At 42.5% G+C, this 26,253-nt stretch overlaps 2 protein-coding genes across 4 annotated transcripts in view; one reads left to right on the forward strand and one right to left on the reverse strand.

The window, feature by feature from the left end:
* Positions 1–26,253, reverse strand: part of UPF2 (UPF2 regulator of nonsense mediated mRNA decay) — a gene marked incomplete at its 3' end in the record, with an annotated part of 673,568 nt that overhangs the window by 146,703 nt on the left and 500,612 nt on the right. The window lies entirely within an intron of this gene.
* Positions 5,089–26,253, forward strand: part of DHTKD1 (dehydrogenase E1 and transketolase domain containing 1) — a 59,611-nt gene continuing 38,446 nt past the window's right edge. The window contains exons 1-6 of one of the 2 annotated variants that reach the window (XM_082254345.1): positions 5,089–5,357; positions 11,036–11,188; positions 15,991–16,202; positions 19,237–19,431; positions 20,323–20,592; positions 25,246–25,417. In XM_082254345.1, the coding sequence (XP_082110471.1) occupies positions 5,189–5,357; positions 11,036–11,188; positions 15,991–16,202; positions 19,237–19,431; positions 20,323–20,592; positions 25,246–25,417 (1,171 nt within the window). In that variant the 5' untranslated portion in view covers positions 5,089–5,188. Of the gene's footprint in view, positions 5,358–11,032; positions 11,189–15,990; positions 16,203–19,236; positions 19,432–20,322; positions 20,593–25,245; positions 25,418–26,253 lie in introns of both variants that reach the window. The other variant, XM_082254344.1, reaches the window with a different exon arrangement.

Below are 26,253 nucleotides of genomic sequence, written 5' to 3' on the forward strand. Positions count from 1 at the left end.
CGCTGGTCACTGCATTGAAGGGGGCATGTACGCTGGTCACTGCATTGAAGGGGGCATGTACGCTGGTCATTGCATTGAAGGGGGCATGTACGCTGGTCACTGCATTGAAGGGGGCATGTACGCTGGTCTCTGCCTTGAAGGGGGCATGTACGCTGGTCACTGCATTGAAGGGGGCATGTACGCTGGTCACTGCATTGAAGGGGGCATGTACGCTGGTCTCTGCATTGAAGGGGGTACGCACGCTGGTCTCTGCATTGAAGGGGGCATGTACGCTGGTCTCTGCATTGAAGGAGGCATGTACGCTGGTCATTGCATTGAAGGGGGCACGCTGGTCACTGTGCATTGAAAGGGGGCACGCTGGTCACTGTGCATTGAAAGGGGGCACGCTGGTCACTGAGCATTGAAAGGGGGCACGCTGGTCTCTCTGCATTGAATGGGAGCACGCTGGCATCTCTGCATTGAAAGGGGGCACACTGGTCTCTCTGCATTGAAAGGGGGCACGCTGGTCTTTCTGCAATGAAAGGGGGCACGCTGGTCTCTCTGCATTGAAAGGGGGCACGCTGGTCACTCTGCATTGAAAGTGGGCACGCTGGTCTCTCTGCATTGAAAGGGGGCACACTATACCTTAATTACTGAAGGCCCTTTTCACACTTTTGCGACCTCAAAGTCACGCAATTTTTTACAGCGTTTTTTGCCGCAAAGCAATGCCTATTACATTTTTCTGTTTGCGCCCCCCCAAAAAATTTTGAGCACCAGCCGCCACTGTTGCCTAGGAAAATCCTCTTCTCTCCTCCTTGTGACAGGGGATTGTGGCTATTAGAGTCTGCGGTCCCACTAGCTTCTAATGTACAGTGGCCCCATCGGACTACATTTCCCCTAATCTACAACAGAAGGCATATCCAGGAGTGGAGGGGGAGGTGGGCAGAGCACTTACACATGCAGCCACCCGCACACAGTCAGCAGCGGGCGAAAGGGGAAGGGGGTGTGAGTGGGCCAGTGGCGGTCGGTGTGTTGGGGGCGCAGGGGCGTCGCCCCCCCCCATCCATGCGTCCGACCCCCTAATCTGCATGCAGGGGCGCCGGACGCATGGAGTTCAATGGGGCTTTTTTTTTTTTTGCATCACCTGATTAGAGCCAGAGGCTCTAATAGGCTTCAGCAAAGGGTGGACCTGGGGCGCAGAGTAGTGCGCCCCGAGCCTACCCATTGTGTGACAATAGCGAATGAAAATTCGCTATTGTCACACGCACACGGATCCTCCTCCTGGCCAATCAGGGAGCGGGTCTAATACCTGATTCCTGATTGGCCGCAAGGCAATCCCCATGCCATTTGCCGAGGAGGAGGCGGGAGGACTCAAGGGGACGCGTCGGGGGACTGAGGAGAAGCCACCGCCACCGCCGCTGCTGATCCAGGTAAGTGCACTGGTCTCGGGGCCACACTGCATTGAAGGGGGCACGCATGCTGGTCTCTGCATTGAAGGGGGCATGTACGCTGGTCTCTCTGCATTGAAGGGGGCACGCTGGTCACTGTGCATTGAAAGGGGGCACGCTGGTCACTGTGCATTGAAAGGGGGCATGCTGGTCACTGTGCATTGGAAGGGGGCACGCTGGTCTCTCTGATTTGAAAGGGGGCACGCTGGTCTCTATGCATTGAAAGGGGGCACGCTGGCATCTCTGCATTGAAAGGGGGCACGCTGGTCTCTCTGCATTGAAAGGGGGCACGCTGGTTTTTCTGCATTGAAAGGGGGCACGCTGGTCACTCTGCATTGAAAGGGGGCACGCTGGTCACTCTGCATTGAAAGGGGGCACGCTGGTCTCTCTGCATTGAAAGGGGGCACGCTGGTCTTTCTGCATTGAAAGTGGGCACGCTGGTCTCTCTGCATTGAAAGGGGGCACACTATACCTTAATTACTGAAGGCCCCTTTCACACTTTTGCGACCTCAAAGTCACGCAATTTTTTACAGCGTTTTTTGCCACAAAGCAATGCCTATTAAATTTTTCTGTTTGCGCCCCCCCCCCCCAAAAAAAAATTTGAGCACCAGCCGCCACTGCTTTAGAACCACTTGAAATGTGTGTGTGTTTATTTTTAACACAGTGTAAATACCTGAATTTGAATTGTTAGCCTCTTGCAGCCCCTGTGCAGAGCTCCTGAGAGGGGGAGGAAGAAGCAGAAAACATTGTCGGTGAACACAATCCACTGTGCCATTCGCGGTTGCTGGCTAAAACTCTATAAGCCAAAAAAGAAGCCATATTTAAACATGATCCAGAAGCGCAGGCATTTTCTTTGGGCCAAGGCTCATTTAAAATGGACTGTGGCAAAGTGAAAAACTGTTCTGTTATCAGACGAATCAAAATTTGAAGTTCTTTTTGGAAAACTGGGATGCCATGTCATCCGGACTAAAGAGGACAAGGACAACCCAAGTTGTTATCAGCGCTCAGTTCAGAAGCCTGCATCTCTGATGGTATGGGGTTGCATGAGTGCGTGTGGCATGGGCAGCTTACACATCTGGAAAGGCACCATTAATGCTGAAAGGTATATCCAAGTTCTAGAACAACATATGCTCCCATCCAGACGTCGTCTCTTTCAGGGAAGACCTTGCATTTTCCAACATGACAATGCCAGACCAAATACTGCATCAATTACAACATCATGGCTGCATAGAAGAAGGATCCGGGTACTGAAATGGCCAACCTGCAGTCCAGATCTTTCACCCATAGAAAACATTTGGCGCATCATAAAGAGGAAGATGCGACAAAGAAGACCTAAGACAGTTGAGCAACTAGAAGCCTGTATTAGACAAGAATGGGACAACATTCCTATTCCTAAACTTGAGCAACTTGTCTCCTCAGTCCCCAGACATTTGCAGACTGTTATAAAAAGAAGAGGGGATGCCACACAGTGGTAAACATGGCCTTGTCCCATCTTTTTTGAGATGTGTTGATGCCATCAAATTTAAAATCAATTTATTTTTCCCTTAAAATTATACATTTTCTCAGTTTAAACATATGATATCTCATCATGTTGTATTCTGAATAAAATATTGAGTTTGAAACTTCCACATCATTGCATTCTGTTTTTATTCACAATTTGTACAGTGTCCCAACTTTTTTGGAATCGGGTTTGTATGTATTAGCGTGTATTATTGTGTATGTATTAGTGTGTGTGTATTATTGTGTATGTATTAGTGTGTGTGTATTAGTGTGTGTGTATTATTGTGTATGTATTAGTGTGTGTGTATTAGTGTGTGTGTATTATTGTGTATGTATTAGTGTGCGTGTATTAGTGTGTGTGTATTATTGTGTATGTATTATTGTGTGTGTATTAGTGTGTGTATTATTGTGTGTGTATTATTGTGTGTGTATTAGTGTGTATGTATTAGTGTGTGTGTATTAGTGTGTGTGTATTAGTGTGTGTGTATTAGTGTGTGTGTATTATTGTGTGTGTATTAGTGTGTATGTATTAGTGTGTGTGTATTAGTGTGTGTGTATTAGTGTGTGTGTATTATTGTGTGTGTATTAGTGTGTATGTATTATTGTGTGTGTATTAGTGTGTGTGTATTAGTGTGTATGTATTATTGTGTATGTATTAGAGTGTGTGTATTATTGTGTATGTATTAGTGTGTGTGTATTATTGTGTGTGTATTATTGTGTATATATTATTTTGTGTGTATTAGTGTGTGTGTATTATTGTGTATGTATTATTGTGTATGTATTAGTGTGTATGTATTTTTGTGTATGTATTATTGTGTATGTATTAGTGTGTGTGTATTATTGTGTATGGATTAGTGTGTCTGTATTATTGTGTATGTATTATTGTGTATGTATTAGTGTGTGTGTATTATTGTGTATGGATTAGTGTGTGTGTGTATTATTGTGTGTGTATTAGTGTGTGTGTATTATTGTGTATGTATTATTGTGTATATATTAGTGTGTGTGTATTATTGTGTATGTATTATTGTGTATGTATTAGTGTGTGTGTATTATTGTGTATGTATTATTGTGTATGTATTAGTGTGTGTGTATTATTGTGTATGTATTATTGTGTATGTATTAGTGTGTGTGTATTATTGTGTATGTATTATTGTGTATATATTAGTGTGTGTGTATTATTGTGTATGTATTATTGTGTATGTATTAGTGTGTGTGTATTATTGTGTATGTATTATTGTGTATGGATTAGTGTGTGTGTGTATTATTGTGTATGTATTAGTGTGTGTGTATTATTGTGTATGTATTATTGTGTATGGATTAGTATGTATTATTGTGTATGGATTAGTTTGTGTGTGTATTAGTGTGTGTGTATTATTGTGTATGTATTATTGTGTATGTAATATTGTGTATGGATTAGTATGTATTATTGTGTATGTATTAGTGTGTGTGTGTGTATTATTGTGTATGTATTATTATGTATGTATTAGTGTGTGTGTGTATTATTGTGTATGGATTAGTGTGTATGGATTAGTGTGTATTATTGTGTATGGATTAGTGTGTATTATTGTTAATGGATTTGTGTGTATAAATTATTGTGTATTTATTAGTATGTATTATTGTGTATTTATTAGTATGTATTATTGTGTATGTATTTGTGTGTCTTGTTATGTATGTATTGGTCTGTAGTATTGTGTATATATTAGTGTGTACTATTGCGATTATAAGTGTGTATTATTGTGTATGCATTATTGTGTATTATTATGTATGTATTAGTATTATTAATAGTATTAGTGTGTATTGGTGTGTGTGTATTAGTGTTTATGCTGTGTATGTATTATTGTGTATGTATTAGTGTGTATTGTTGTGTAGGTAGGGAAATCTGATAGAACACCTGCACCTCATTCAGTATAAATACAAGGATGTCTGCCAGGCTGTGCCTTGTAGTCCCTAATTTGTAGTCCCTCATTGGCTGTGTCCTCCTCTACCCTGACACCCCCCAGCCAGTGCCACCTCCTGTGCTCCAGCTGTCACTCCATCCTTCCAATCCCCCTATCCTGCCCACTCACACACTGCAGCTCCTCCCCTCACCGCCATTGGACAGCATACCCGTACGTTAAGCAACGCGCCCCCAAATGTAGCCAATGCGCCTTAGGGGGCGTCTTCCTATACAGCCCACTCTGCACGGTTTGCGAGCCGCACATGCGCTGTAGCATGCTATTAGTTGGGGTCATTAACACTTTAGTGTGTGCTGCTCGGTGACCATGTTGGCCCGGTTCGGTGTGTGTGTACGCGGGGCTAGGCTGTGGCGGCCGCTTCTGTACAGAGGTTACCGCACCGATCGCGGCGTGTACGGCTATAGACCGAAGAAAAGCGACCCTAGTGGCAGCCGGGTGCGTGGATCGCTCAGCGAGACAGCTGGTGGCAGTGCAGGTGTGTGGGGGGCTGTCAGTGCTAGATCCGCATGGAGTGTGTAGAGTGCTCACCCTGATCACTGTGTACTCTACTCTCCTGCCTCATATGACAAGTCAGTGGGGGAGAGGGGAGATCTATGTACAATCCTACAGCCCTGATCCCTCCATGTATGTACACAGCACATCCTCATCAGGTCACATGATCGTCTGTCCTCAGGTGTCCTGTAATGGAATAATAATGGGCTCTTCTTTAATTCCATAATAAAAATCACATCAACTAGAATAACCTCCTCAGTGTACACCGGGTATACAGCGATCCCCCCAAATTAAAGCCATATTCAACACAAAAATCTATTCTCTACTGCAGTTTACCGATCATTAGATGTGATGCTTGCATTAGTTTTCTTCTTTTTTTTCCTTCAGTTTTCACCTTGGGATCTGGCCAATAACACAGCTCCTGAATTAGATGGAAGAAGGAGCGCAGGAAGCACAGCCGCATTAGCATTGGGGGGGGGGGGGGGGGTGTTCTAGCAGATTTAGACACACTTTGAAATCAAAGCTAAACTCCAACTCACACTTTATAAGCAGTTACAGCAAACCGTTCATTCCTTTTGGGATAAAGGTTTACATAAATAAAATCTGATCGTTGTTAGCCCCCCTGTCAGTAGTAAATGGTTTGCCTCAAGCTTGCTACATCTGCAAGACTGCGTGTTCTGTTGAAAAACAACAGACTTACTGGCTAGATCACCAGGTGAAAATAAAGGAATCAAAAGCCTAAAAGAAAACAAAGGGAGCCATAACATCTAAGGCCCCTTTCACACTAGTGGACAGATCGGGTCCGCCTGTCAGTTTTTCAGGTAGACCCAATCAGACCCTCCAGCCTCTATGGGGCAGCATGTGTCCACTGACACCCGCCAACATCTAAACCAATCTTATCTGCTACAAGCAGACGGATGGGGATCTGTTCCCCACCCATCTGGTAGATCAGATGACAGTCGGGTGTAAACAGACAGGCGGTCCATTTCTATGGGACCTCCCATAGAGGAGAGTGGGCTGTGTCTGTGGTCACTCTGCATAAGCAGAACAGACACGGACCTGTCATCTGCCTGCTCAGCGGGGATCAGCAGACAGATTCCCCACTGAGCAGGCCACCAATGGAGCTCACCACACGTGTACAGGGCCTAAGAATTGGTAAGCTGCAATATAATGTTTTCTTTTAAGTTTATTAATGCTTTCATTGTATTTTTGGGAGCGATAGAGACACTTGTAGCTTTAACCACTTGACCTCCGGAAGATTTACGCCCCCTACATGACCAGGTAATTTTTTGCGATATGGCACTGCGTTACTTTAACTGACAATTGTGTGGCCGTGCGACGTTGTACCCAAATAAAATTGATGTTCTTTTTTTCCCACACATAGAGCTTTCTTTTGGTGGTATTTGATCACCTCTGCAGTTTTTATTTTTGCACTATAAACAAAAAAATAGCGACAATTTTGAAAAAAAAAACACCTTTTTTACTTTCTGCTTTAAAACATATCCAATAATAAAAAAAAAAAACGTAAATCTAATTTATTCATAAATTTAGGCCAGTATGTATTCTGCTACATATTTTTGGTAAATAAGCATATATTGATTGGTTTGCACAAAAGGTATAGCGTCCACAAACTTTGGAATATATGTCATTTTTTATTTCTTTTTTACTAGTAATGGTAAGAATCGGTGACTTCTAGCGGGACTGCGATAATGCGGCAGATAAATCAGACACTAGCTGACACTTTTTTTTGGAACCAGTGACGCTAATACAGTGATCGGTGCTTAAAATATGCACTGTCACTGTACCAATGACACTGGCTGAGAAGGGGTTAACATTAGGGATGATCAAAGGGTTAACTGTGCGCCTAGCCTGTGTTCTCTCACTATGAGGGAGGTGCTTGAACTATGGGAAGGCATTTGATCCATGTTCCTGTTTTGCAAGAACATAGGAGCAATGCCTTACCTACTGATAGAATGACAATTTGTTTTGTTTACAAAGGCAGATCGCCACTCTGGCTCTCTGCCTAATAATCAGCGGGTGCCGGCGGACATCGAGTCCATGGTACCTGCAGTCTCATCACAGTGGGGTGTCGGTGGCGTGCATGCGCGCCCCAGATGCTGGAGTGCAGGATCATGTACTAGGTATGTGATCCTGCGCAGGAGAGCAGCCTTTCCGCCGTGTATATATATATATATATATATATATATATATATATATATTGTATACTGTCGGAAAGCAGTTAAAGAAGCTCATGTACTTTTTCAAGTTTCAAGCGACACTACGCTCAGGTGTGTACCGGCACAATTAAAAAACCATGGAATTTTTGATGTTGAGTGTTTTGGAGCTTCAAGCTACAAAATGCTGAGGTATGAATGGGGCCTTTAAGTAGGCCTTAAAGATGAACTCTAGTAATCGCAGCACAACATATTCTGTGTATGGACAATGGAGGGGAGGGGTGAACAGTGCGGCTGCTAGGTACTAGAGTGCATCTCTCCTTTCAGAGCGCTGGGAATATAGTGATATCTGTACTCAAAGCGCTTCGTAAAAATGCAAATAATAAATGAAAAATAACCTGCACTCTCTCTCTTCTGTAAAAAAAAAAATCTGTCAGTGGTGCACATGTGGGAGGGGTGCAGTGTGGTGCAGCAGCAATAATCCACACAGTCAGGTGCAATATAAACCTTGTATTGAAATGATGCAGCAACAGTTCACAACAAACCCAGTGGAAAGACTGCCCAGCCGTGTGCACTCACGCTTTCCAGCAACGTGAACAGAGCGGGTTTCAGCTGGACTGACAGCGCCTGGCCATCTTGTGCCCAGTGGGGAAGATGTCCAGAGGAGCAGCGACACTATGCTTTCCTTACTCATCTGGAACCTTTCCCTACCGTTAGAACTGTCCTTACTTTGCCAACTTGCAAAATGCACACCAAATCTGGGAGCTAGGCCCTTAAATAGGCTCTGCCTGACCCAAGATGGCTGCTCAAGTCACATGGGATGGCAGCATCCAATAGGACAGCTTTCCTAGCGACCCAGGAAACCATAGAGGAACCCTGTACCTCTTGACTTCCTCTCCAATAATAGTGCTGTCAGCAGAAGAGCTCCCACTTGCAGTGGACTAAATAAACTGAACCTGCCTACACACAGGCTATAATGGAAGGACCCATTGAACCATTGAATGCAGAATCTTTAAAACCCTTAATTCTGAAAATAGTGTTTTTAGTGGCGGTGAGTTAAGCCCATAGGGTCAATGAATTACACACTCTACGGATTTTTGAGCCCTTTTTGCCAGGATTCCTGGATTGGTTTCTATTTAGGACATATCTGGGGTTCTTTACAAAAGTAGCTAACAGCCTATCACCGATCCCTGTGAGTAGGAAGAGGGTATTCACACTTTAGATTTGAGAAGGTGTGTCATTCAATATTTACAGTCTCCCAAAGAGTTTAGGAAGACTCATCCTTTTTTTTGGGAGCCAAGAGAGGATGCAGAACTTCCACAATTCGTGTGCAAAGTGAGCGCTAGAAATGCAAACAGCAGTTAGCAACAATAAAGGTGAATATCCACTTGCCTACCAGCCACCGCAGTTATACAGCGGCAGGTTCCCACTCGCCAGCCGTTAAGCCAGAGACGCAGGGCCGGCAGCCACCATTGCTGCCGGGCACCCGCGATCACTCCCCGTGAAGAGAGAACGGCGGTCTGCTGTTGTAAACACAGCAGACCATTGTTCTCTCTGCTATCAACACAGAGCCCCTGTGTTCCTCCTATTTAAGAACACAGGTCTCTGTGTTGACATTACAAGCCCACCCCCCCCCCCAGTTAGAAAACACCTCCTAGGCTCACACTTGACTCTTTGATCGCCCCTGGGTTAACCCCTTCCCTGCCAGTGTCATTATTACAGTAACAGTCAAAAATGTCAGTTAGGGGTCCGATCTGTCCGCCGCAGTCCCGCTAAAAATCACTGATCGCCGCCATTACTAGTAAAAATAAATAAATAAAAAGTACATAAATTGTTCCCCTATTTTGTAGATGCGATAACTTTTGCGCAAACCAATCAAAATATGCTTAATGGGATTTTTTTTTTTTACCAAAAATATGTAGCAGAATAAGAAAATTCGATTTTTTTTTTATTAATTAATTTTTTTTGAGAATGTTAGGCCCCTTTCACACAGGCGGACCGTTCAGATCTGCCTGTCAGTTTTTTTGGTGGATCTGAACGGTCCCCCCATGCATCCCTACGGGGCATCGGATGTCAGCGGAGACATGTCCGCTGACACCCGATCCGATCCGTCAAATCTGGACGGGTGGAAACCCTATTTTCCATCCGTCCAGCGGATCGGATGGGATCGGATGAGAACGGACCGACGGTCCGTTCCCATCTGATTCCCCCATAGAGATCTATGGGGGTGTGACAGCTGTGTCTCCGCACACAGCGCTGAGACACAGCTGTCATTCTCCTGCTCAGCGGGGGATCGGAAAGCGGAGTCCGTTTGACGGACTCATAGTGTGAAAGGAGCCTTGTATAGCAGAAAGTGAAAAATATTGTTTTTATTTCAGAATTGTCACTAGTACTTTTTTTTTTATAGTGCAAAAAATAAAAAAAAATCACACAGGTGATCAAATACCACCAAAAGAAAACTTTATTTGTGGAAAAAAAAGGACATCAGCTTTTTTTGGGGTACAGCGTCGCACGACCGTGCAATTGTCCGGTAAAGTAACGCAGTAGAGTAGAGACCTGTCCTCTAATTGCCTCTATAATGATCAGTATTATTATTGTATTATAGTAGGGACATGGTATTGAAGACTGTATAAAGCATAATCCCCATATAGCAGTGACTGATTACCTTTAACCCTGTCTACGTACTGTATAGTAGTATGATGCTTTCTTCTGTAATGTTTTTCTTGTATTGTTAAAGGAATCATCTTGTTTGCCTTGGTTCTTTCATTATTTTGGTGTGATTGGCTGCCATTTATTGCTGTAGTGCAGGCATGTCCAAAGTCCGGCCCGCGGGCCAAATGCGGCCCCCGGGCTGCTTTAATACGGCCCCACGTCATTTGGAAAAATACATTGGCATCATTCATGACTTTTTTGCTGCCATCATTAATCATCTTCGGTGGGTTCATATAGCGCTTATATGTGGTTAACCCTTGTGTGACTGATTAGGGAGCACGCAAGCTCCGGATTGATATTAATACATTGTAAAATCTCAGTTATTGTCAGTTGGTCTAAATCAGTTCTCAATATATTGGAACACAACATGTATACTTATATGTGTACTTATATGTGTTCCTGTTCATATTTTTTTTTACTTAAAAGTTGACAGACAACCTTTATTACCAATAATATGTAATGTACTTTACAATGTTCCTGACATATATTTCAGCTTCCTGGATTTTTTTTTTCATCTGGCCTTCAGATATGAAAGGCAGAGCGATTTAACATTCGTTTAGATTTGTCATCCATGAGATGAAAGCAAAAGTATGCCATTTGCAATAAACTTTGCATAAAATAGTCAGTTTTTTTTAATGGTCCAAAGAATGTCAGGTAAAATGGTCGGCCCTCACTCATGTTCACTTCATCAAATCTGGCCCTCGTTGAAAAAAGTTTGGACACCCCTGCTGTAGTGTCACTATTTGATCCGATTATGTTTTTTGTCTTGCAGTAGATCATGGTCTTGCACGACTTGTCACAGCTTATCGTGAGCATGGTCACAAAGCTGCCAAAATTAACCCACTGTTTGCTGGTCAGGCAGTTATGGATATGGTACCAGAAATACAAGTGATTACTGAAGGCCTTCATGGACCCTTTCGCACAGCAGGTAACATTTACTTTAAAGATTTCTTTTAAATTTTTTATTTTTTATTTTGTGACATCATATACCTTAAAGTAGAAGTTCACCTTAACAAAAAAAGGTATGTGTACTGATTTCTTCTTTACAGGACTAGATAGGTTGGTGTTAGATCATGGATGTCTGTAGATGCAGGGATTTTAGTTTTAGGCCCTCTTCACACCTGAGCGTATTTCAGCTCCTAAAACACTCATCTCTGTTTATAGCAGCTCAGCCCAGAGTTAATACCCGCTACGCGTTTGAAGTTCAGAGACATGAAGAGGACAGGGCAGTCCTGCAATAAAGATTTCTTCAGGATCCAGCTGACTGCTCAGTGTAAGGGCCCTTTCACACGGGCGCTCCGTATGTCCGCAAATCATCCTATTTTTTTGCGGATGATTTACGGACATAATGAATGTCTATGGGATTGTGGATGTCAGCGGATGACCATCCGATTTTCCTCCTTTCAGTTCTGTTCCGTTTTTTGGAACGGAACAGAGCCCTATTTTTCCTCCGTTCAAAAAACGGAAAGGAAGCAAAATCTGATGTCAGCGGTGTCATCCGCTGACATCCGCAATGCCCATAGACATACATTATGTCCGTATATCATCCGCAAACGGATGGGATGATATGCGGACATACGGACCGGATGACACAAGTGTCATCCGCTCCGTGAAAAAAAGTTCCGCAGCGAAACAAAAAACCAGAGCGGCCGTGTGAAAGAGGCCTAAGGTCCTGTTTACACCTGAGCATTTTTCAGCTCATAAAACGCTCATTTCTAAAGTGTCAAAACACCTAACAAGCAAAATTCCATTCATTTCAATGGCCCTTGTTCACATCTGAGCATTTAACTCCTTAAGTAAAACGCCTGAAGCTCAAAAAAGTACATGAGCTTCTTTTTTTGCAGATTACAAGCGTTTTGGTTAGATGTCAATGCCTGCCTCCAAACACCTGCAAAAAAAGCTTAAAAAAAGCCTGAAAAAAGCCCAAACAAATGCCTGAAATCTATATGCTCAGGTGTGAATGGAGCCTTAGGGTGGACTAAGGCTTCATTCACACCAGAGCGTATCATTTTCAGGCTTTTTTTTGGGCTTTGTTCAGGCGTCTTTTTGGGCTTTTTTCAGGTGTTTTTTGCAGGTGTTTGAAGGCAGGCATTGACATCTAACAAAAATGCTTGTAATCTGCCAAAAAAGAAGCTCATGTACTTTTTTGAGCTTCAGGCATTATGCTTCAGATGACAAAACGCTCAGATGTGAACAGGGGCCATTGAAATGAATGGGATTTTGCTTGTTGGGCGTTTGAGACTTCAGAGATGAGCTTTTTATGAACTGAAAAATGCTCAGGTGTGAACAGGGCCTTACACTTTAATAAAGGATGTCCCATGCTGAGCAGTCAGCTGGATCCTGGAAAAATCTTTCCTGCAGGGCTGTCCTGTCCTCTTCCTGTCTCTGAACTTCAAACGCGTACGGGGTATTAACTCCGGGCGTTTCTATGAAGAAAGCTCCTGAGAACGTGGACCTGTCCCCTTCTTTCACTGCCTATAACAGGATCTATGAATGGAGGAAAGAATTCTGTGACTCTTCAGACTCTCTCTCTATTCACAAATATGGCAAAGCCAGTCAAAAAATGTATTTTTTTATATACTGTACAGTTGGGCAAAAAAGTATTTTGTCAGCCACCAATTGTGCACGTTCCCCCACTTAAAAAGATGAGAGAGAGGCCTGTAATATTCATCATAGGTACACTTCAAACTATGAGAGACAGAATGGGGGGAAAGAATTTATTTTTATTTATTTATTTCGGGTTCTTATATAGCGCTGTCAATTTATTCAGCACTTTACATATACACTGTACATTCACATCAGTCCCTACCCTCAAGGAGCTTACAATCTAAGGTCCCTAACTCACATTCATTACATACATAGTAGGGCCAATTTTTATACAGGATCCAATTAACCTACCAGCATGTCTTTGGAGTGTGGGAGGAAAACGGAGTACCCGGAGGAAACCCACACAGACACAGGGAGAACATGCAAACTCCAGGCAGGTAGTGTCGTGGTTGGGATTTGAACCAGCGACCCTCTTACTGCTAGGTGAAAGTGCTAACCACTACACCACTGTGCCGCCCGAATCCAGGAAAGAATCCAGGAAATCACATTGTAGGATTTCTAATGAATTAATTGGTAAATTCCTCTGTAAAATAAGTATTTGGTCACCTACAAACAAGCAAAATTTCTGGCTCACAGACCTATAACTTCTTCTTTAAGAGGCTCCTCTGTACTCCACTTGTTACCTGTATTATTGGCACCTGTTTGAACTTGTTATCGGTATAAAAGACACCTGTCCACAACCTCAAACAGTCACACTCCAAACTCCACTATAGCCAAGACCAAAGAGCTGTCGAAGGACACCAGAAACAAAATTGTAGACCCACACCAGGCTGGGAAGACTTGATCTGCAGTAGGCAAGCAGCTTGGTGTGAAGAAATCAACTGTGGGAGCAATTATTAGAAAATGGAAGACATACAAGACCACGCAAGATCTCACCCCGTGGAGTCAAAGTGATCACAAGAACGGTGAGCAAAAATCCCAGAACCACACGGGGGGACCTAGTGAATGACCTGCAGAGAGCTGGGACCAAAGTAACAAAGGCTACCATCAGTAACACACTACGCCACCGTGGACTCAAATCCTGCAGTGCCAGATGTGTCCCCCTGCTTAAGCCAGTACATGTCCTGGCCCATCTGAAATTTTCTAGAGAGCATTTGGATGATCCAGAAGAGGATTGGGAGAATGTCATATGGTCAGATGAAACCAAAGTAGAAATTTTTGGTAAAAACTCAACTCGTCGTGTTTGTAAGAGAAAGAATGCTGAGTTGCATCCTAAGCACACCATACCTACTGTGAAGCATGGGGGTGGAAACATCATGCTTTGGGGCTGTTTTTCTGAAAAGGGACCAGGACGACTGATCCATGCAAAGGAAAGAATGAATGGCGCCATGTATCATGAGATTTTGAGTGAAAACCTCCTTCCATCAGCAAGGGCGTTGAAGATGAAATGTGGCTGGGTCTTTCAGCATGACAATGATCCCAAACACCCTGCCTGGGCAACGAAGGAGTGGTTTAGAAAGAAGCATTTCAAGGTCCTGGAGTGGCCTAGCCAGTCTCCAGATCTCAACCCCATAGAAAACCTTTGGAGGGAGTTGAAACTCTGTGTTGCCCAGCGACAGCCCCAAAACATCACTGCTTTAAAGGAGATCTGCAGGAATGGGCCAAAATACCAGCAACAGTGTGTGAAAACCTTGGGAAGACTTACAGCAAACGTTTGACCTCTGTCATTGCCAACAAAGGGTATATAACAGGGGTGGGCAAACTTTTTGACTCGAGGTGCCGCAATGGGTTCATATATTTGACCCGGGGGCCGGACCAAGATGCAGATATGCCAGCGTGCCCCCTTTCAATGCAGATATGCCAGGGGGCCCCCTTTCAATGCAGATATGCCAGGGGGCCCCCTTTCAATGCAGATATGCCAGCGGGCCCCCTTTCAATGCAGATACGCCAGGGCCCCCTTTCAATGCAGATATGCCGGCGTGCCCCCTTTCAATGCAGATATGCCAGGGGGCCCCCTTTCAATGCAGATAGGCCAGGGCCCCCTTTCAATGCAGATAGGCCAGGGCCCCCTTTCAATGCAGATATGCCAGCGTGCCCCCTTTCAATGCAGATACGCCAGGGCCTCCTTTCAATGCAGATATGCCAGGCCCCCCTTTCAATGCAGATATGCCAGGCCCCCCTTTCAATGCAGATATGCCAGGGCCCCCTTTCAATGCAGATATGCCAGGCCCCCTTTTAATGCAGATATGCCAGCCCCCCCCCCCCCGCGAGACCAGTGCACTTACCTCAGGCAGTGCTTCTCTTCAGTCCCCCGGCGTCTTCTCGAGTCCTCAGTCCTCCCGCCTTCTACTCGGCCAATGGTATGGGGTTTGCCTTTCGGCCAGTCAGGAAGCGGGAGGACCCTGATTGGCCAGGACCCTGATTGTATGACATTCGCTATTGTCATACAATGGGCGGGCTCGGGGCGCACTGCTCTGTGCACCCCGGCCTCCACTGTCGAAGTTCCTCGGGTGGCCCGGTACCGTTTGATCCACGGTACCGGTCCGCGGGCCGGGGGTTGGAGAACACTGCGCGCTCCGCAGGCCGGATTAAAAGGTCTGCCGGGCCGTAGTTTGCCCATTCCTGGTATATAACAAAGTATTGAGATGAACTTTTGTTATTGACCAAATACCTATTTTCCACCATAATTTGCAAATAAATTCTTTAAAAATCGGACAATGGGATTTTCTGGATTTTTTTTTCTCATTTTGTCTCTCATAGTTGAACTATACCTATGATGAAAATTACAGGCCTCTCTCGTCTTTTTAAGTGGGGGAACTGGCACAATTGGTGGCTTACTAAATACTTTTTTGCCCAACTGTATGTGCCTGAGTAGTGCTGCTTTAAGAGAAGCATTTAACATCGTTATACACAAACCCTTAGGCTACATTCACATGGGCAACTGCTGATTCCTGCAGCTTTTTCAGCCAACTGTAAGCGGCTAACTGCAGCTGCCAAGTCCTGTATATTTCACAGCCAGGCCGGCGGTGGCTGCAGCTATCTGTGGCTGTCCGCAGGGTTAGCAGTTACCTGCAGTGATCGTATGCTGGACTCACACAAAGTCGCCCCTGAGAATGTAGCCTAAATCTGTTCATATGTGCAGTTCTAATTGCTCTGTCCATTATCATTTACTCTAATTAATAGGGATACTGAATATGGGAAAGGTAGAAGCAACACTGGAAGAGATCTTGGAATACCTGGACCACACTTACTGCGGTCAACTCTCCATTGAAACAAGCCAGTTGCAGCACTTGGAAGAAAGGGAATGGTTTTCTAAAAGATTTGAAGAGTTGAAAAGAGAAAACCTTTCCACAGAAGAGAGGAAGCACTTGGCCAGATTGATGCTGGAATGTCAGGTAACCTATATTTGACAAAAGTGCAGGAACTCTTTATTATTGGTGTTTTTTTCTTAAGGCTTTTCCTAGTTATTGGGATAGTTCCTAGTGTGATACATCAAATGTGATCTATAAATGCGTCAACTCTACTTAGTGGTACTAAACCCAGCACCCTGCATTTGTTATATCTGGTCTCCCATGGTACAAAGAACATGGAAATGCAATAGTTTTAGTAAATATAAACTGCTAAATACCTTTTCTTTTTCGTTCACTTACGGACACAGCTCCAGAATCTTCTTGACCATTGGGTTATGCTGCCCCCTACAGGAGTAGGACACTAGGCAGGAAAAATCTTTACCACTCAGGAGGTATACTCCCACTTCCTGCTATAGGCATTCAGTTTTTTTCTGCCTAGTCAGGAGTAAGGACCCAGTTCCTTGCTGGGATCTCTGGTCCTGGCATTTTTTGTGCTGTGTTTTTCTCACCGCTCATGTTTTATATTGCTTTGGGACTTCCCAATGGTCAAGAAGATTCTGGAGGTGTGTCAATGATCGAAAGAGAAAGTTGGATTTTTGTCTTGCCGAGATCAGCCGCCGTACTTTCACTGCGGCAGGTCGGCCTGTACATACCTGTACATCGTTTTGTGGGACAGCTAGTGGGGGAGCACGCCACAGGGTCCACAGGGGGAGCCAATCAGCGGGTCCAGCAGCCTCGATGTCCACTGGGCACCCGCAATCGCACCCCGTGTAGACAGAACAGCGGTCTGCTGATGTAAACATGGAAGAACGCTGTTCTGTCAGTAATGAACACAGGGATCCTGTGGTCCTCCTATTTAGGAACACAGGTGTCTGTGTTCATCTAGCAAGCCCATCCCCCACAGTTAGAATGCACCCCCTAGGGACACATTTTACTCTTTGATCGCCCCTGTTGTTAACCTCTTCCTGCCAGTGTCACTCGTAAAGTAACAGTGCATATTTTTAGCACTGACTGTAGTAATGTCACTGTTCCCCCAAAAATGTCAGTTAGGTTCCAATCTGTCCAACGCAATGTCGCAGTCCCGCTAAAGTCAGTGGGCAAAGCAAAGGCTTAGACATGTCATTTAGGCTCTGAGGAAGAGGCTAAGCATCGAAACACGTAAGCCTTTACAGCTTCAGGTGATGGTGCACCCTTGGATCTGGATGCTGAAGATTGCGTACCATGTTTGATATGCTTTTATCAAAAACTCATTTGTGAGTATTTTTATACCTTTTATTTAAATAAATCTTTTAAAGGATAATGCACTAGGCCGGTGCGCCCTTGTGTTTGTTTTGTCATTTTCAGAGATCCCAACAAATACATTAGATGTTCTGAATGACATTTGCTCTTAAAACGTATAACATGTAAGCAAGTGTAATGTAAGTACAACTTTTTGGATATTCCTTTAAATTCTATTGGAAATTTTTTATTTTTTTTTTAATCAGGAATGGGAATTTTTTAAGTAGTTACAGCGGAACTAAACTCTTCTATCCAACAGCCAAGAAAGGTGCCATCTTAGGTTCTGTTTGATCTGCAATTGCCATGGTGTTTCACATGTGATCAGTTATGATGCCAGCCATTTTAAGGTTTGACAGTTCAATTGAGAGCACAAGCAAATGGGACAGTTACCATTCATAGCATTGCTTGAATGTAATTGTTTTGGGAAAACATTTTATTGATGGGTATAGTTCCACTCCGAAGATGTTCCCCATTAAATGTTTTTATACAGTAAGGCTACATTCACTTTGGCGATTAAGGGCGGTGCGAATTGTAGTTCCTGCAGTGGCTCTTGGAGAAACAGCTATTGCGATGGCCTGCGGCAGAGAGCTGCGTATAGATCGTTACCCGGGTGAGCGGGAGGGGATGTCCCCCCCCCTCCCGCCGCCTTCCGTGACTTTTAACGGGCCTCCCGTCCCACCGGGAGACCCGAGCACCCAGCCGGCATATCCGCCGGCTGGATGGAGTCCTGATCAAATCTGGAAACGGCTTTGATCGGGTCTCCGATGACGTAACCCGGAGGCGGCGTCCATGACGTCACTTCCGGGTTACTGTGCTGCAAAAGGCAGCAAATGTAAAAAACGGCTGTATGCAAAAACGCCCTTTTCGGCATTTTGCATACATGGAAGTGTAGTGGAGGGGACCCTCGATCCCTCCATAAAGAGTACCTGTCACTGCATATTGGTGTCACAAGGGATGTTTACATTGCTTGTGACAGCAATAAAAGTGATCAGATTTTTTTTTTAAAAAACCTGTAATAAAGTTAAAAAAAAAATAAAATAGGAAAAAAAAAAAAATAAAATTTTAGCCGCCGCTGTCACCGTTAGCTCGCGCACAAAAACAAAAAATGTATACGGAAGTTGAGCCGCGAATGAAATCGCTGTTCAAACCACACATGTGAGGTATCGCTGCGATCACCAGAGCGTGAGCAATAATTAAATAAAAAGTGCTACACTCTAACTCTAAACTGGTAATCGTTAAAAAAATGTAAAGTGTCGCCTATTGAGATTTCTATTGACCGTAGTTTTTCCCCATTCCACGGGTGCACGCAATTTTAAACCGTAACATGTTGGGTATCTATTTACTCGGTGTGACATCATCTTTCACAATATATAAAAAAAATGGGCTTACTTTACTGTTTAGTATTTTTTAAATGCAGTGAAATTTGATTTTTCAAAATTTTACCAAAAAAATGGCGTTTTAAAGACCGCAAATACCGCGTGACAAAAAAATATTGCAATGACCGCCATTTGATTCTCCAGAGTCTTCGCTAAAATAATATATATAATGTTTGGGGGTTCTAAGTAGTTATCTAGGAAAAAATACTGATTTTTAACTTGTGAACAAAAAGTGTCCAAAATAGGGCTGGGGCTTAAGTGGTTAAACTGAAGTGTGTAAGGATCAATCTGTTTACATCTTATAAAAAAAATCACTATTGCGAAACACAGAAGAGGTTACCCAGCTGTTTCCTCTTCATTACTTACAAACCATTATCTAGATATTTGTGCTGTGCTTTTAAATGCCGAAATCTTTTTGTTTTCAGGAATTTGACCATTTTTTGGCAACCAAGTTTTCCACTGTAAAGCGCTATGGAGGAGAGGGAGCAGAAAGCATGATGGGATTCTTCCATGAGATGTTTAGGATCTGTTCCTTCAGTGGTGTGACTGATGTTGTTATAGGAATGCCTCACAGAGGGAGGCTTAATCTTCTAACAGGACTTCTCCATTTCCCACCAGAGGTAATTCCACTCTTTTTTTTCTTTTCCAGACAAGTCCGACAGACCAGGGTAAAGGGCCAATCACAGCGGCCCTGTGTCCAATGACAGCTGATTATGGATGTAAACACACTTCCGGGTTATCAGGTTTTCTCTCCTCACGCCATCAGCATGGGGAGAAAAGTAGAAAACTGATAACCAGCTTGTGTTTAAGGGACAATGGAACTGATAATCAGGGCACTGATTATCAGTGTCCTGTTTACCAGTGCAGTCCCAACAGTGCCCACTAGTACTGCCAATCAGTGCCCACCAGTTCTGCCAATCAGTGCCTCCTCATCAGTGTCACCTATCAGGGCTGTCTATCAGTACCACCTGTCAGAGCACATTAGTGCCACCTATCAGTGCCCATCAGTGCAACCCCACCAGTGCTGCCTCATAATTGCCACCTATCAGTGCCCATCAGTGATGCCTCCTCAGTGCTTGTCAGCGCACATCAGAGAAAAATTACCGTTTGCAAAATTTTATAACAATCTGTGACATTTTTTTTTTTCTAAATTTTTTTTTTTTTCGTTGGTTTAGAAAAAAAAAACTCCAGTGGTGATTAGAAACCACCAACAGAAAGCTCAATTTGTGGGGGAAAAAATGATAAAAATGGCATTTGGGTACAGTATTGCATGACCACGCAATTGTCATTCAAAGTGTGGCAGCCCTGAAAGCTAAAAAAATTGGCCTTGGCAGGAAGGGGCTAAAAGTGCCCAGTAGGCAAGTGGTTAACTCTTAGTGAATTTACCCCACAGGCCATCTTAACTGAAAATTGCACTAAATATATGATATTGTTGTTCATCAAGTACTTTTAAATTCTTTCAAAAGTATGTACATTTGAGGATTATTTACATGCCTATTTTATTTTTCTAGCTGATGTTTCGCAAGATGCGAGGTTTAAGCGAGTTCCCAGAAAATTCTCCATCTATTGGGGACGTCCTTTCCCACTTGACTTCCTCTGTGGATTTGGATTTTGGTTCTGACAAGCCTCTCCATGTTACATTGTTACCAAACCCTTCACATCTGGAAGCCATAAATCCGGTAGCTGTTGGCAAAACTCGGGCAAGACAGCAGTCTTTGTCTGATGGAGATTATTCTACTGATAGTCTTGCTCAACCTGGGGACAAAGTTATATGCCTTCAGGTAAATAGCAGTTTTCGTCTTCTTATTGTTTTATTCAATGTTTGTGTCGTACATTAAAGTGGTTGTAAACCTCAGACATTAAATATGAACAAAGCGTATCCCTCTATAGTGTGTACTTTTCTCTATTAGGAGCACTACGTGTAATTTCTCTCTGCTGCTTCGTTCCTCTGCTATGAGCATGAACCACTTCTGATAAGTTTTCCTGACACCAAGAGAAAAATGGTGACAGGGGAGGGACCTCCAGCTGATTGACAGCCACAGCTCTTTTCCTGTGTGCTGTGTAAAGGGGATGTGTCTCTTCCCTCCAATCAGCTCTCACAGCTCTCCTCACTGAGTTCCGCAGAGTGTAACTTCAGCTCTCCTCCACCCTTTTTCTGTCAGCTCAGAAAGGCTGTGTAAATTCTGGACTTTGACTGTAAAGAAGAGTGCAGATAAATAGGTACAACTTATGCAGGAGGGCTTGTTTCTGGGTAAATATTTTTATTGATTTTTTTCAAATGCAATACAGGTGTATTGAACAAAATAAAAGGTAACTGGTAAACAAAATGAACACAATAGAAATAACGTTTCAGGTTCAAGCATATTACAGATATAACATTGTTGCCATCTAGTCTCAAGAATCAGATATTGTATGTAGTTTACAGGTCACAAATTTTATGAGTTACATGTATCGCACATTATTGCCATCTAGTGTCCAATAACAGATATTACATGGGATATTCAGGTTAGGTATTTATGTTAAAGGAGTCATTCAATTGGCGAAGCGATTACTGTACCAATGGGACCACGCTTGCCACTTGGCTTTTTCTGTTTGGTAATGTTCGCAACTGGTGGTCATTAGTATTATATGTGTGGTGTGTCTGTGTATTATCTATTATTTCTAGTAGTGAGGGAGGGGTGTCACATTTCCATTTTCTTGTGATGGAGATTCTAGCTGCAAGCAGGATGTTGAGTGCCAATTTGCGTGTTTGTTTAGGGAGGTTTTCTGCGTTTAAGTTCAGTAGGGCCAGTCCAGGGGTGGGTGGCACATGTTGCCCTATGATCAAAGACAGTAGGTGGAATACCTCCATTTACAGCACGGATATAGGGGGGCAGTCGCACAGTATATGTTGTAGGAGGGCTTGTTTCATCTCTCATGTGCATCATATAAGGCCAGTCACCTCACTGGATATATGGAAGGGTTTACAACCACTTACGGACCGCCCGCCGCAGTTTTGCGTCGGTACTTTGACTTTAAATACCGGGGTTATGGCAGCAGATAGCTGCCATAAACCCAGTATTTTTTTAAACGGCGGGCGGTCCTTTTTCACATAAGGGTGGTTCCAGTGGCAGATCACCTTTATGGGCGGCGGGAAAGGTGCCCCCCTGCCGCTTCCCGGTCATTTTCCTCACTTCCCAGAGCAGTCGGTAGTGGGGAAAACGATCCGGTCCACTGTCCTCTCAGGCAGGAAGTTGAGTGAGAGCAAGAGGACCAGAGCGACGTCATACGTCACTTCCTAGCAACGGTTTTAAAGAGCCCATTTTTTTTCATCATGGAAAAAAAATACTTTTTTTTTTTTTTTCTTTTTTAGTATAGATGTGAGGTCTGAGGTCTTTTTGACTCCAGATCTCACATTAAAGAGGTCCTGTCATGCTTATTTTTATTGCAATGGATGTTTACATTCCTTGTAATATGAATAAAAGTGATCAAAACATTATTTTTTTAAAAGAATAGTATAAAAATAAAGATAAAATAAATAGGGAAAAAAAAATATAGCTCACGCGCAGAAGCGAATGCATACGCAAGTCGCGCCCACATATGTAAACATTATTCAAACCACACATGTGAGGTATCGCCGTGATCGTTGGAGTGAGAGCAATAATTTGAGCCCTAGACACCCCCTCTGTAATTCTAAGCTGATAACCTGTAGAAATTTTTAAAATGTCGCCTATGGGGATTTTTAATTACTAACGTTTGTCGCCATTCCACGACTGTACGCAATTTTGAAGCATGACATGCTGGGTATCTATTTACTTGGCGTAACATTATCTTTCACATTCGAAAAATAAATTGGGCTAACTTTTTGCTGTTTTCTTATTTTTTTATTCAAAAAAGTGTATTTTTTCCAAAACCATTGCGTTTGTAAGACCACTTCGCAAATACGGTGTGATAAAAAATATTGCAACGATCTCCATTTTATTCTCCAGGGTCTCTGCTAAAAAAAAATATAGAATGTTTGGGTGTTCTAAGTAATTTTCTAGCAAAAAAAAAATGATTTTAACTTGTAAACAGCAAGTGTCCAGAGAAAAGTCCAGCCCAGAAGTGGTTAATATTCTGAACACATATTTCAACCAGTTAGGCTCCCAAGAAATTTTCAACATTTTGGCTATTGAGCTATTATTCAAATAATAATTTTATTACTTATAATAATACATAAGTGAGACATAGGGGCTGATTTTCTTAAACAGGAGGGTCCAAAATCTAGTGCAGCTCTGTATAGGAACCAATCAGCTTCCAGGTTTTGTTGTCAAAGTTTAACTAAACAAGCTGGAGTTAGAAGCTGATTGACTACTGTCAAATTTTAGTAAATCAACCCTATATTGTTTTTTCTTTTTGGTGACATTGTCTTATAATAGAATCAGTAAACATGTTAATCTGAAACCCAACAATTGGGTATTATCACTTAAATGTTGGCCACCAATGGGTAGATTATAGTAGGATTTGTTATCCATAGGCGATATATACACCAAACTACATGGTTTTTCATACCTATTTTTTGGGGTTGATGCTATATTCCAGAGTTAGGAGACTGTTACACGTCTAACTTACTATTAAAAAGATTTTTTTAAATGAGAAATTTTGTATGTTTAATAAAATATACATTTTTTATGAAAACTAGCTTTTGAGAGTAGTTGTGCCACTAAAGTCAATTTTTCTTATCCCCCCCATTGCACACTATTGTCTTCTAAGGCCCTTTTCACACATACGGTCCATTCAGTTCATCAGTTCAGTCATGTCAAAATGTATCAGTTTTTCATCCGTTTTTCATCAATTTTTTTCATCCGTTTTTTTTATCCTTTTTTTTTATCCGTTTTTTCATCCGTTATTTTTTCCATCCACTACCAATGCAAAAACAGACCGTTTGTCTATTTACATCCGTTTTTCGTCCGATCCGTTTTTTTGACTGATGAAAAATAGGGCATCCGTTCCTAAAAACGGACATTGACGGAAGCAAATGAAAACTGATGTTAACGGAAGGATCATCCGTTGTCATCCGTTTTTACATTGAGATGCATTGATGTCCATTTTTCATCCGTCAACGGATGGATGAAAAACGGACAAACGGACCGTATGTGTGAAAGGGGCCTTATAGTTATGTTTTAAAAGGCAAAATATGAATAGATAACTATGCTTTTTTTTATCGTTCATTGAAGTGCACAGGAATTCTTAGACAGTCGGCTTATATTGATACGTTCGTGCTCAAATCCAAGTAGCTTTACACATACTGGGATTGAGAATGCTTCAAATCGACTGAATGTAAACACACTGCAAAATATATTCCCATTGGCAAAAGGTTAAAAAAAAAAAACTGTGGCTCACGACCAAAGTAAGAAAAAGCTATAAATAATAAGAAAAGAGCATTTAAGAAATATAGATGGAAGGAGCACTATCATCTTTTACATGTTAGAAAGAATATGACGGAATATGTAAAAAGGAAATTGAGGTTGCAAAAATTCAAAACGTAAGGCCGGTTGCAAAAGAGTATAAAAAGATTAGGTCTGAGTATGTAGGCCCTTTACAAGATAAATTTGAGTTGATGGCTGGGGACAAAGAAAAGGCAAATGTATAAAATATTCTCATAATCTCTTTGTAACGAAAACAGTGTAAAACTTTGTAAAAGAAAACAGTGAGGTTCATGTCCAATATTGGGAATAGTATTGACACAGCCCAAAATGATACACAATGGCTCAAAATTGATATGGTCCAGAAATCTTTAGACTGAATAAAGGTGAACAAGGTATAAGGTGAAAGCCATGGTTTCTAATTTTTAGAGACCCTATTACTCTCTTCCTGCTAATTTAATCCTTATACTGCTAATAGTAAGATATAAAAGATGGGGGAAGTGTGAAAATCTAACAAGTTAATCAGTTATCAGATGCAAGCGATCTGTCGTCTGCGCTTGATCACTTCTACACAACCTTGTATATGTCGTTTTTTTATCCTCCCCATGCACCCGCCATGTTTTCCAGGCTCTGCACACCCATCGGTGGACCCAGAATTGGCATGGTGGGTTCTGCTCTTCCTGCTTAACCCCTGAAGTATATGTAAAATGTCACTTCCCCTGGGGAAGAAGCTAACAGAGGACTATATGCTCGCTGTTAGCTTCATTGGAGGACAGGTGAGACATTAGGGGTCGTTTACACCTCTGATCTTTCATTAAAGAAAACCTGTCACCAAAATTCATCACATTGGGGACTTTTTGTCTTCTTTGTGACAAACAAAACATGATGTGTAAAAGAAAAAAAAATTTAGGTTACACCCAAACACTTAAACTCCCCCAAGAAAATTTTTGAGCCCCTCTGAAAGTGCAAAAATATTTTTTTACTTTATATAGTATAAGCAAAAATGGATTAATTGTAGACATTTTGACTTATTTTGCTTTCTCCTTAAAGGTACATGGTGATGCCTCATTTTCTGGTCAAGGCATTGTCCCTGAAACTTTTACACTTTCAAATCTACCTCACTATCGAATAGGTGGCAGTATCCATCTGATTGTAAATAACCAGCTTGGTTATACTACTCCTTCAGACCGTGGCAGATCATCTTTGTATACTAGTGATGTGGGTAAGTACATCCAAGTGATGCTCTAAGATGGTGTGTGTGTATATATATATATATATATATATATATATATATATATATATATATATATATATATATATATATATATAGTGCCTTGAAAAAGTGTTCATACCCCTAGAAAGTTTCCACATTTTGTCATGTAACTACCATAAATGTCTTTTATTGGGATTTTATGTGATAGACAAACACAAAGTGGCACATAGTTGTGAAGTGGAGGGAAGATGATAAATGGGTTTCAAAATTTACAAATAAATATCTGAAAAGTGTGGCGTGCATTTGTACTCAGTCTCCGTTACTCTGATACCCCTAACTAAAATCTAGTCAAACCAATCGCCTTCAGAAGTCACCTAATTAGTAACTAGAGTCCACCTGTGTGTAATTTTAGTCTCAGTACAAATGCTGTTCTGTGAAGTCGTCAGAGGTTTGTTAGAGAACCTTAGTGAACAAACAGCATCATAAAGGCCAAGGAACACACCAGACAGGTCAGGGATAAAGTTGTGGAGAAGGTTTAAAGCAGGGTTAGGTTATAAAAAATATCTCAAGCTTTGAACATCTCACAGAGCATTTTCAATCCATCAATCGAAAATGGAAAAAGTATAGCACACCTGCAAACCTATGAAGACATGGCCATCCACCTAATAGGACAGGCCAGGCAAGGAGAGCATTAATCAGAGAAGCAGCCAAGAGGCCCATAGTAACTCTGGAGGAGCTGCAGAGATCCACAGCTCATTTGGGAGAATCTGTCCACAGGACAACTATTAGTCGTGCACTCCACACATTTGGCATTTATGGAAGAGTGGCAAGAAGAAAGCCATTGT

This window comes from Pelophylax lessonae, assembly GCF_965119305.1.
Source record: "Pelophylax lessonae genome assembly, chromosome: 4".
NCBI lineage: Eukaryota > Metazoa > Chordata > Amphibia > Anura > Ranidae > Pelophylax > Pelophylax lessonae.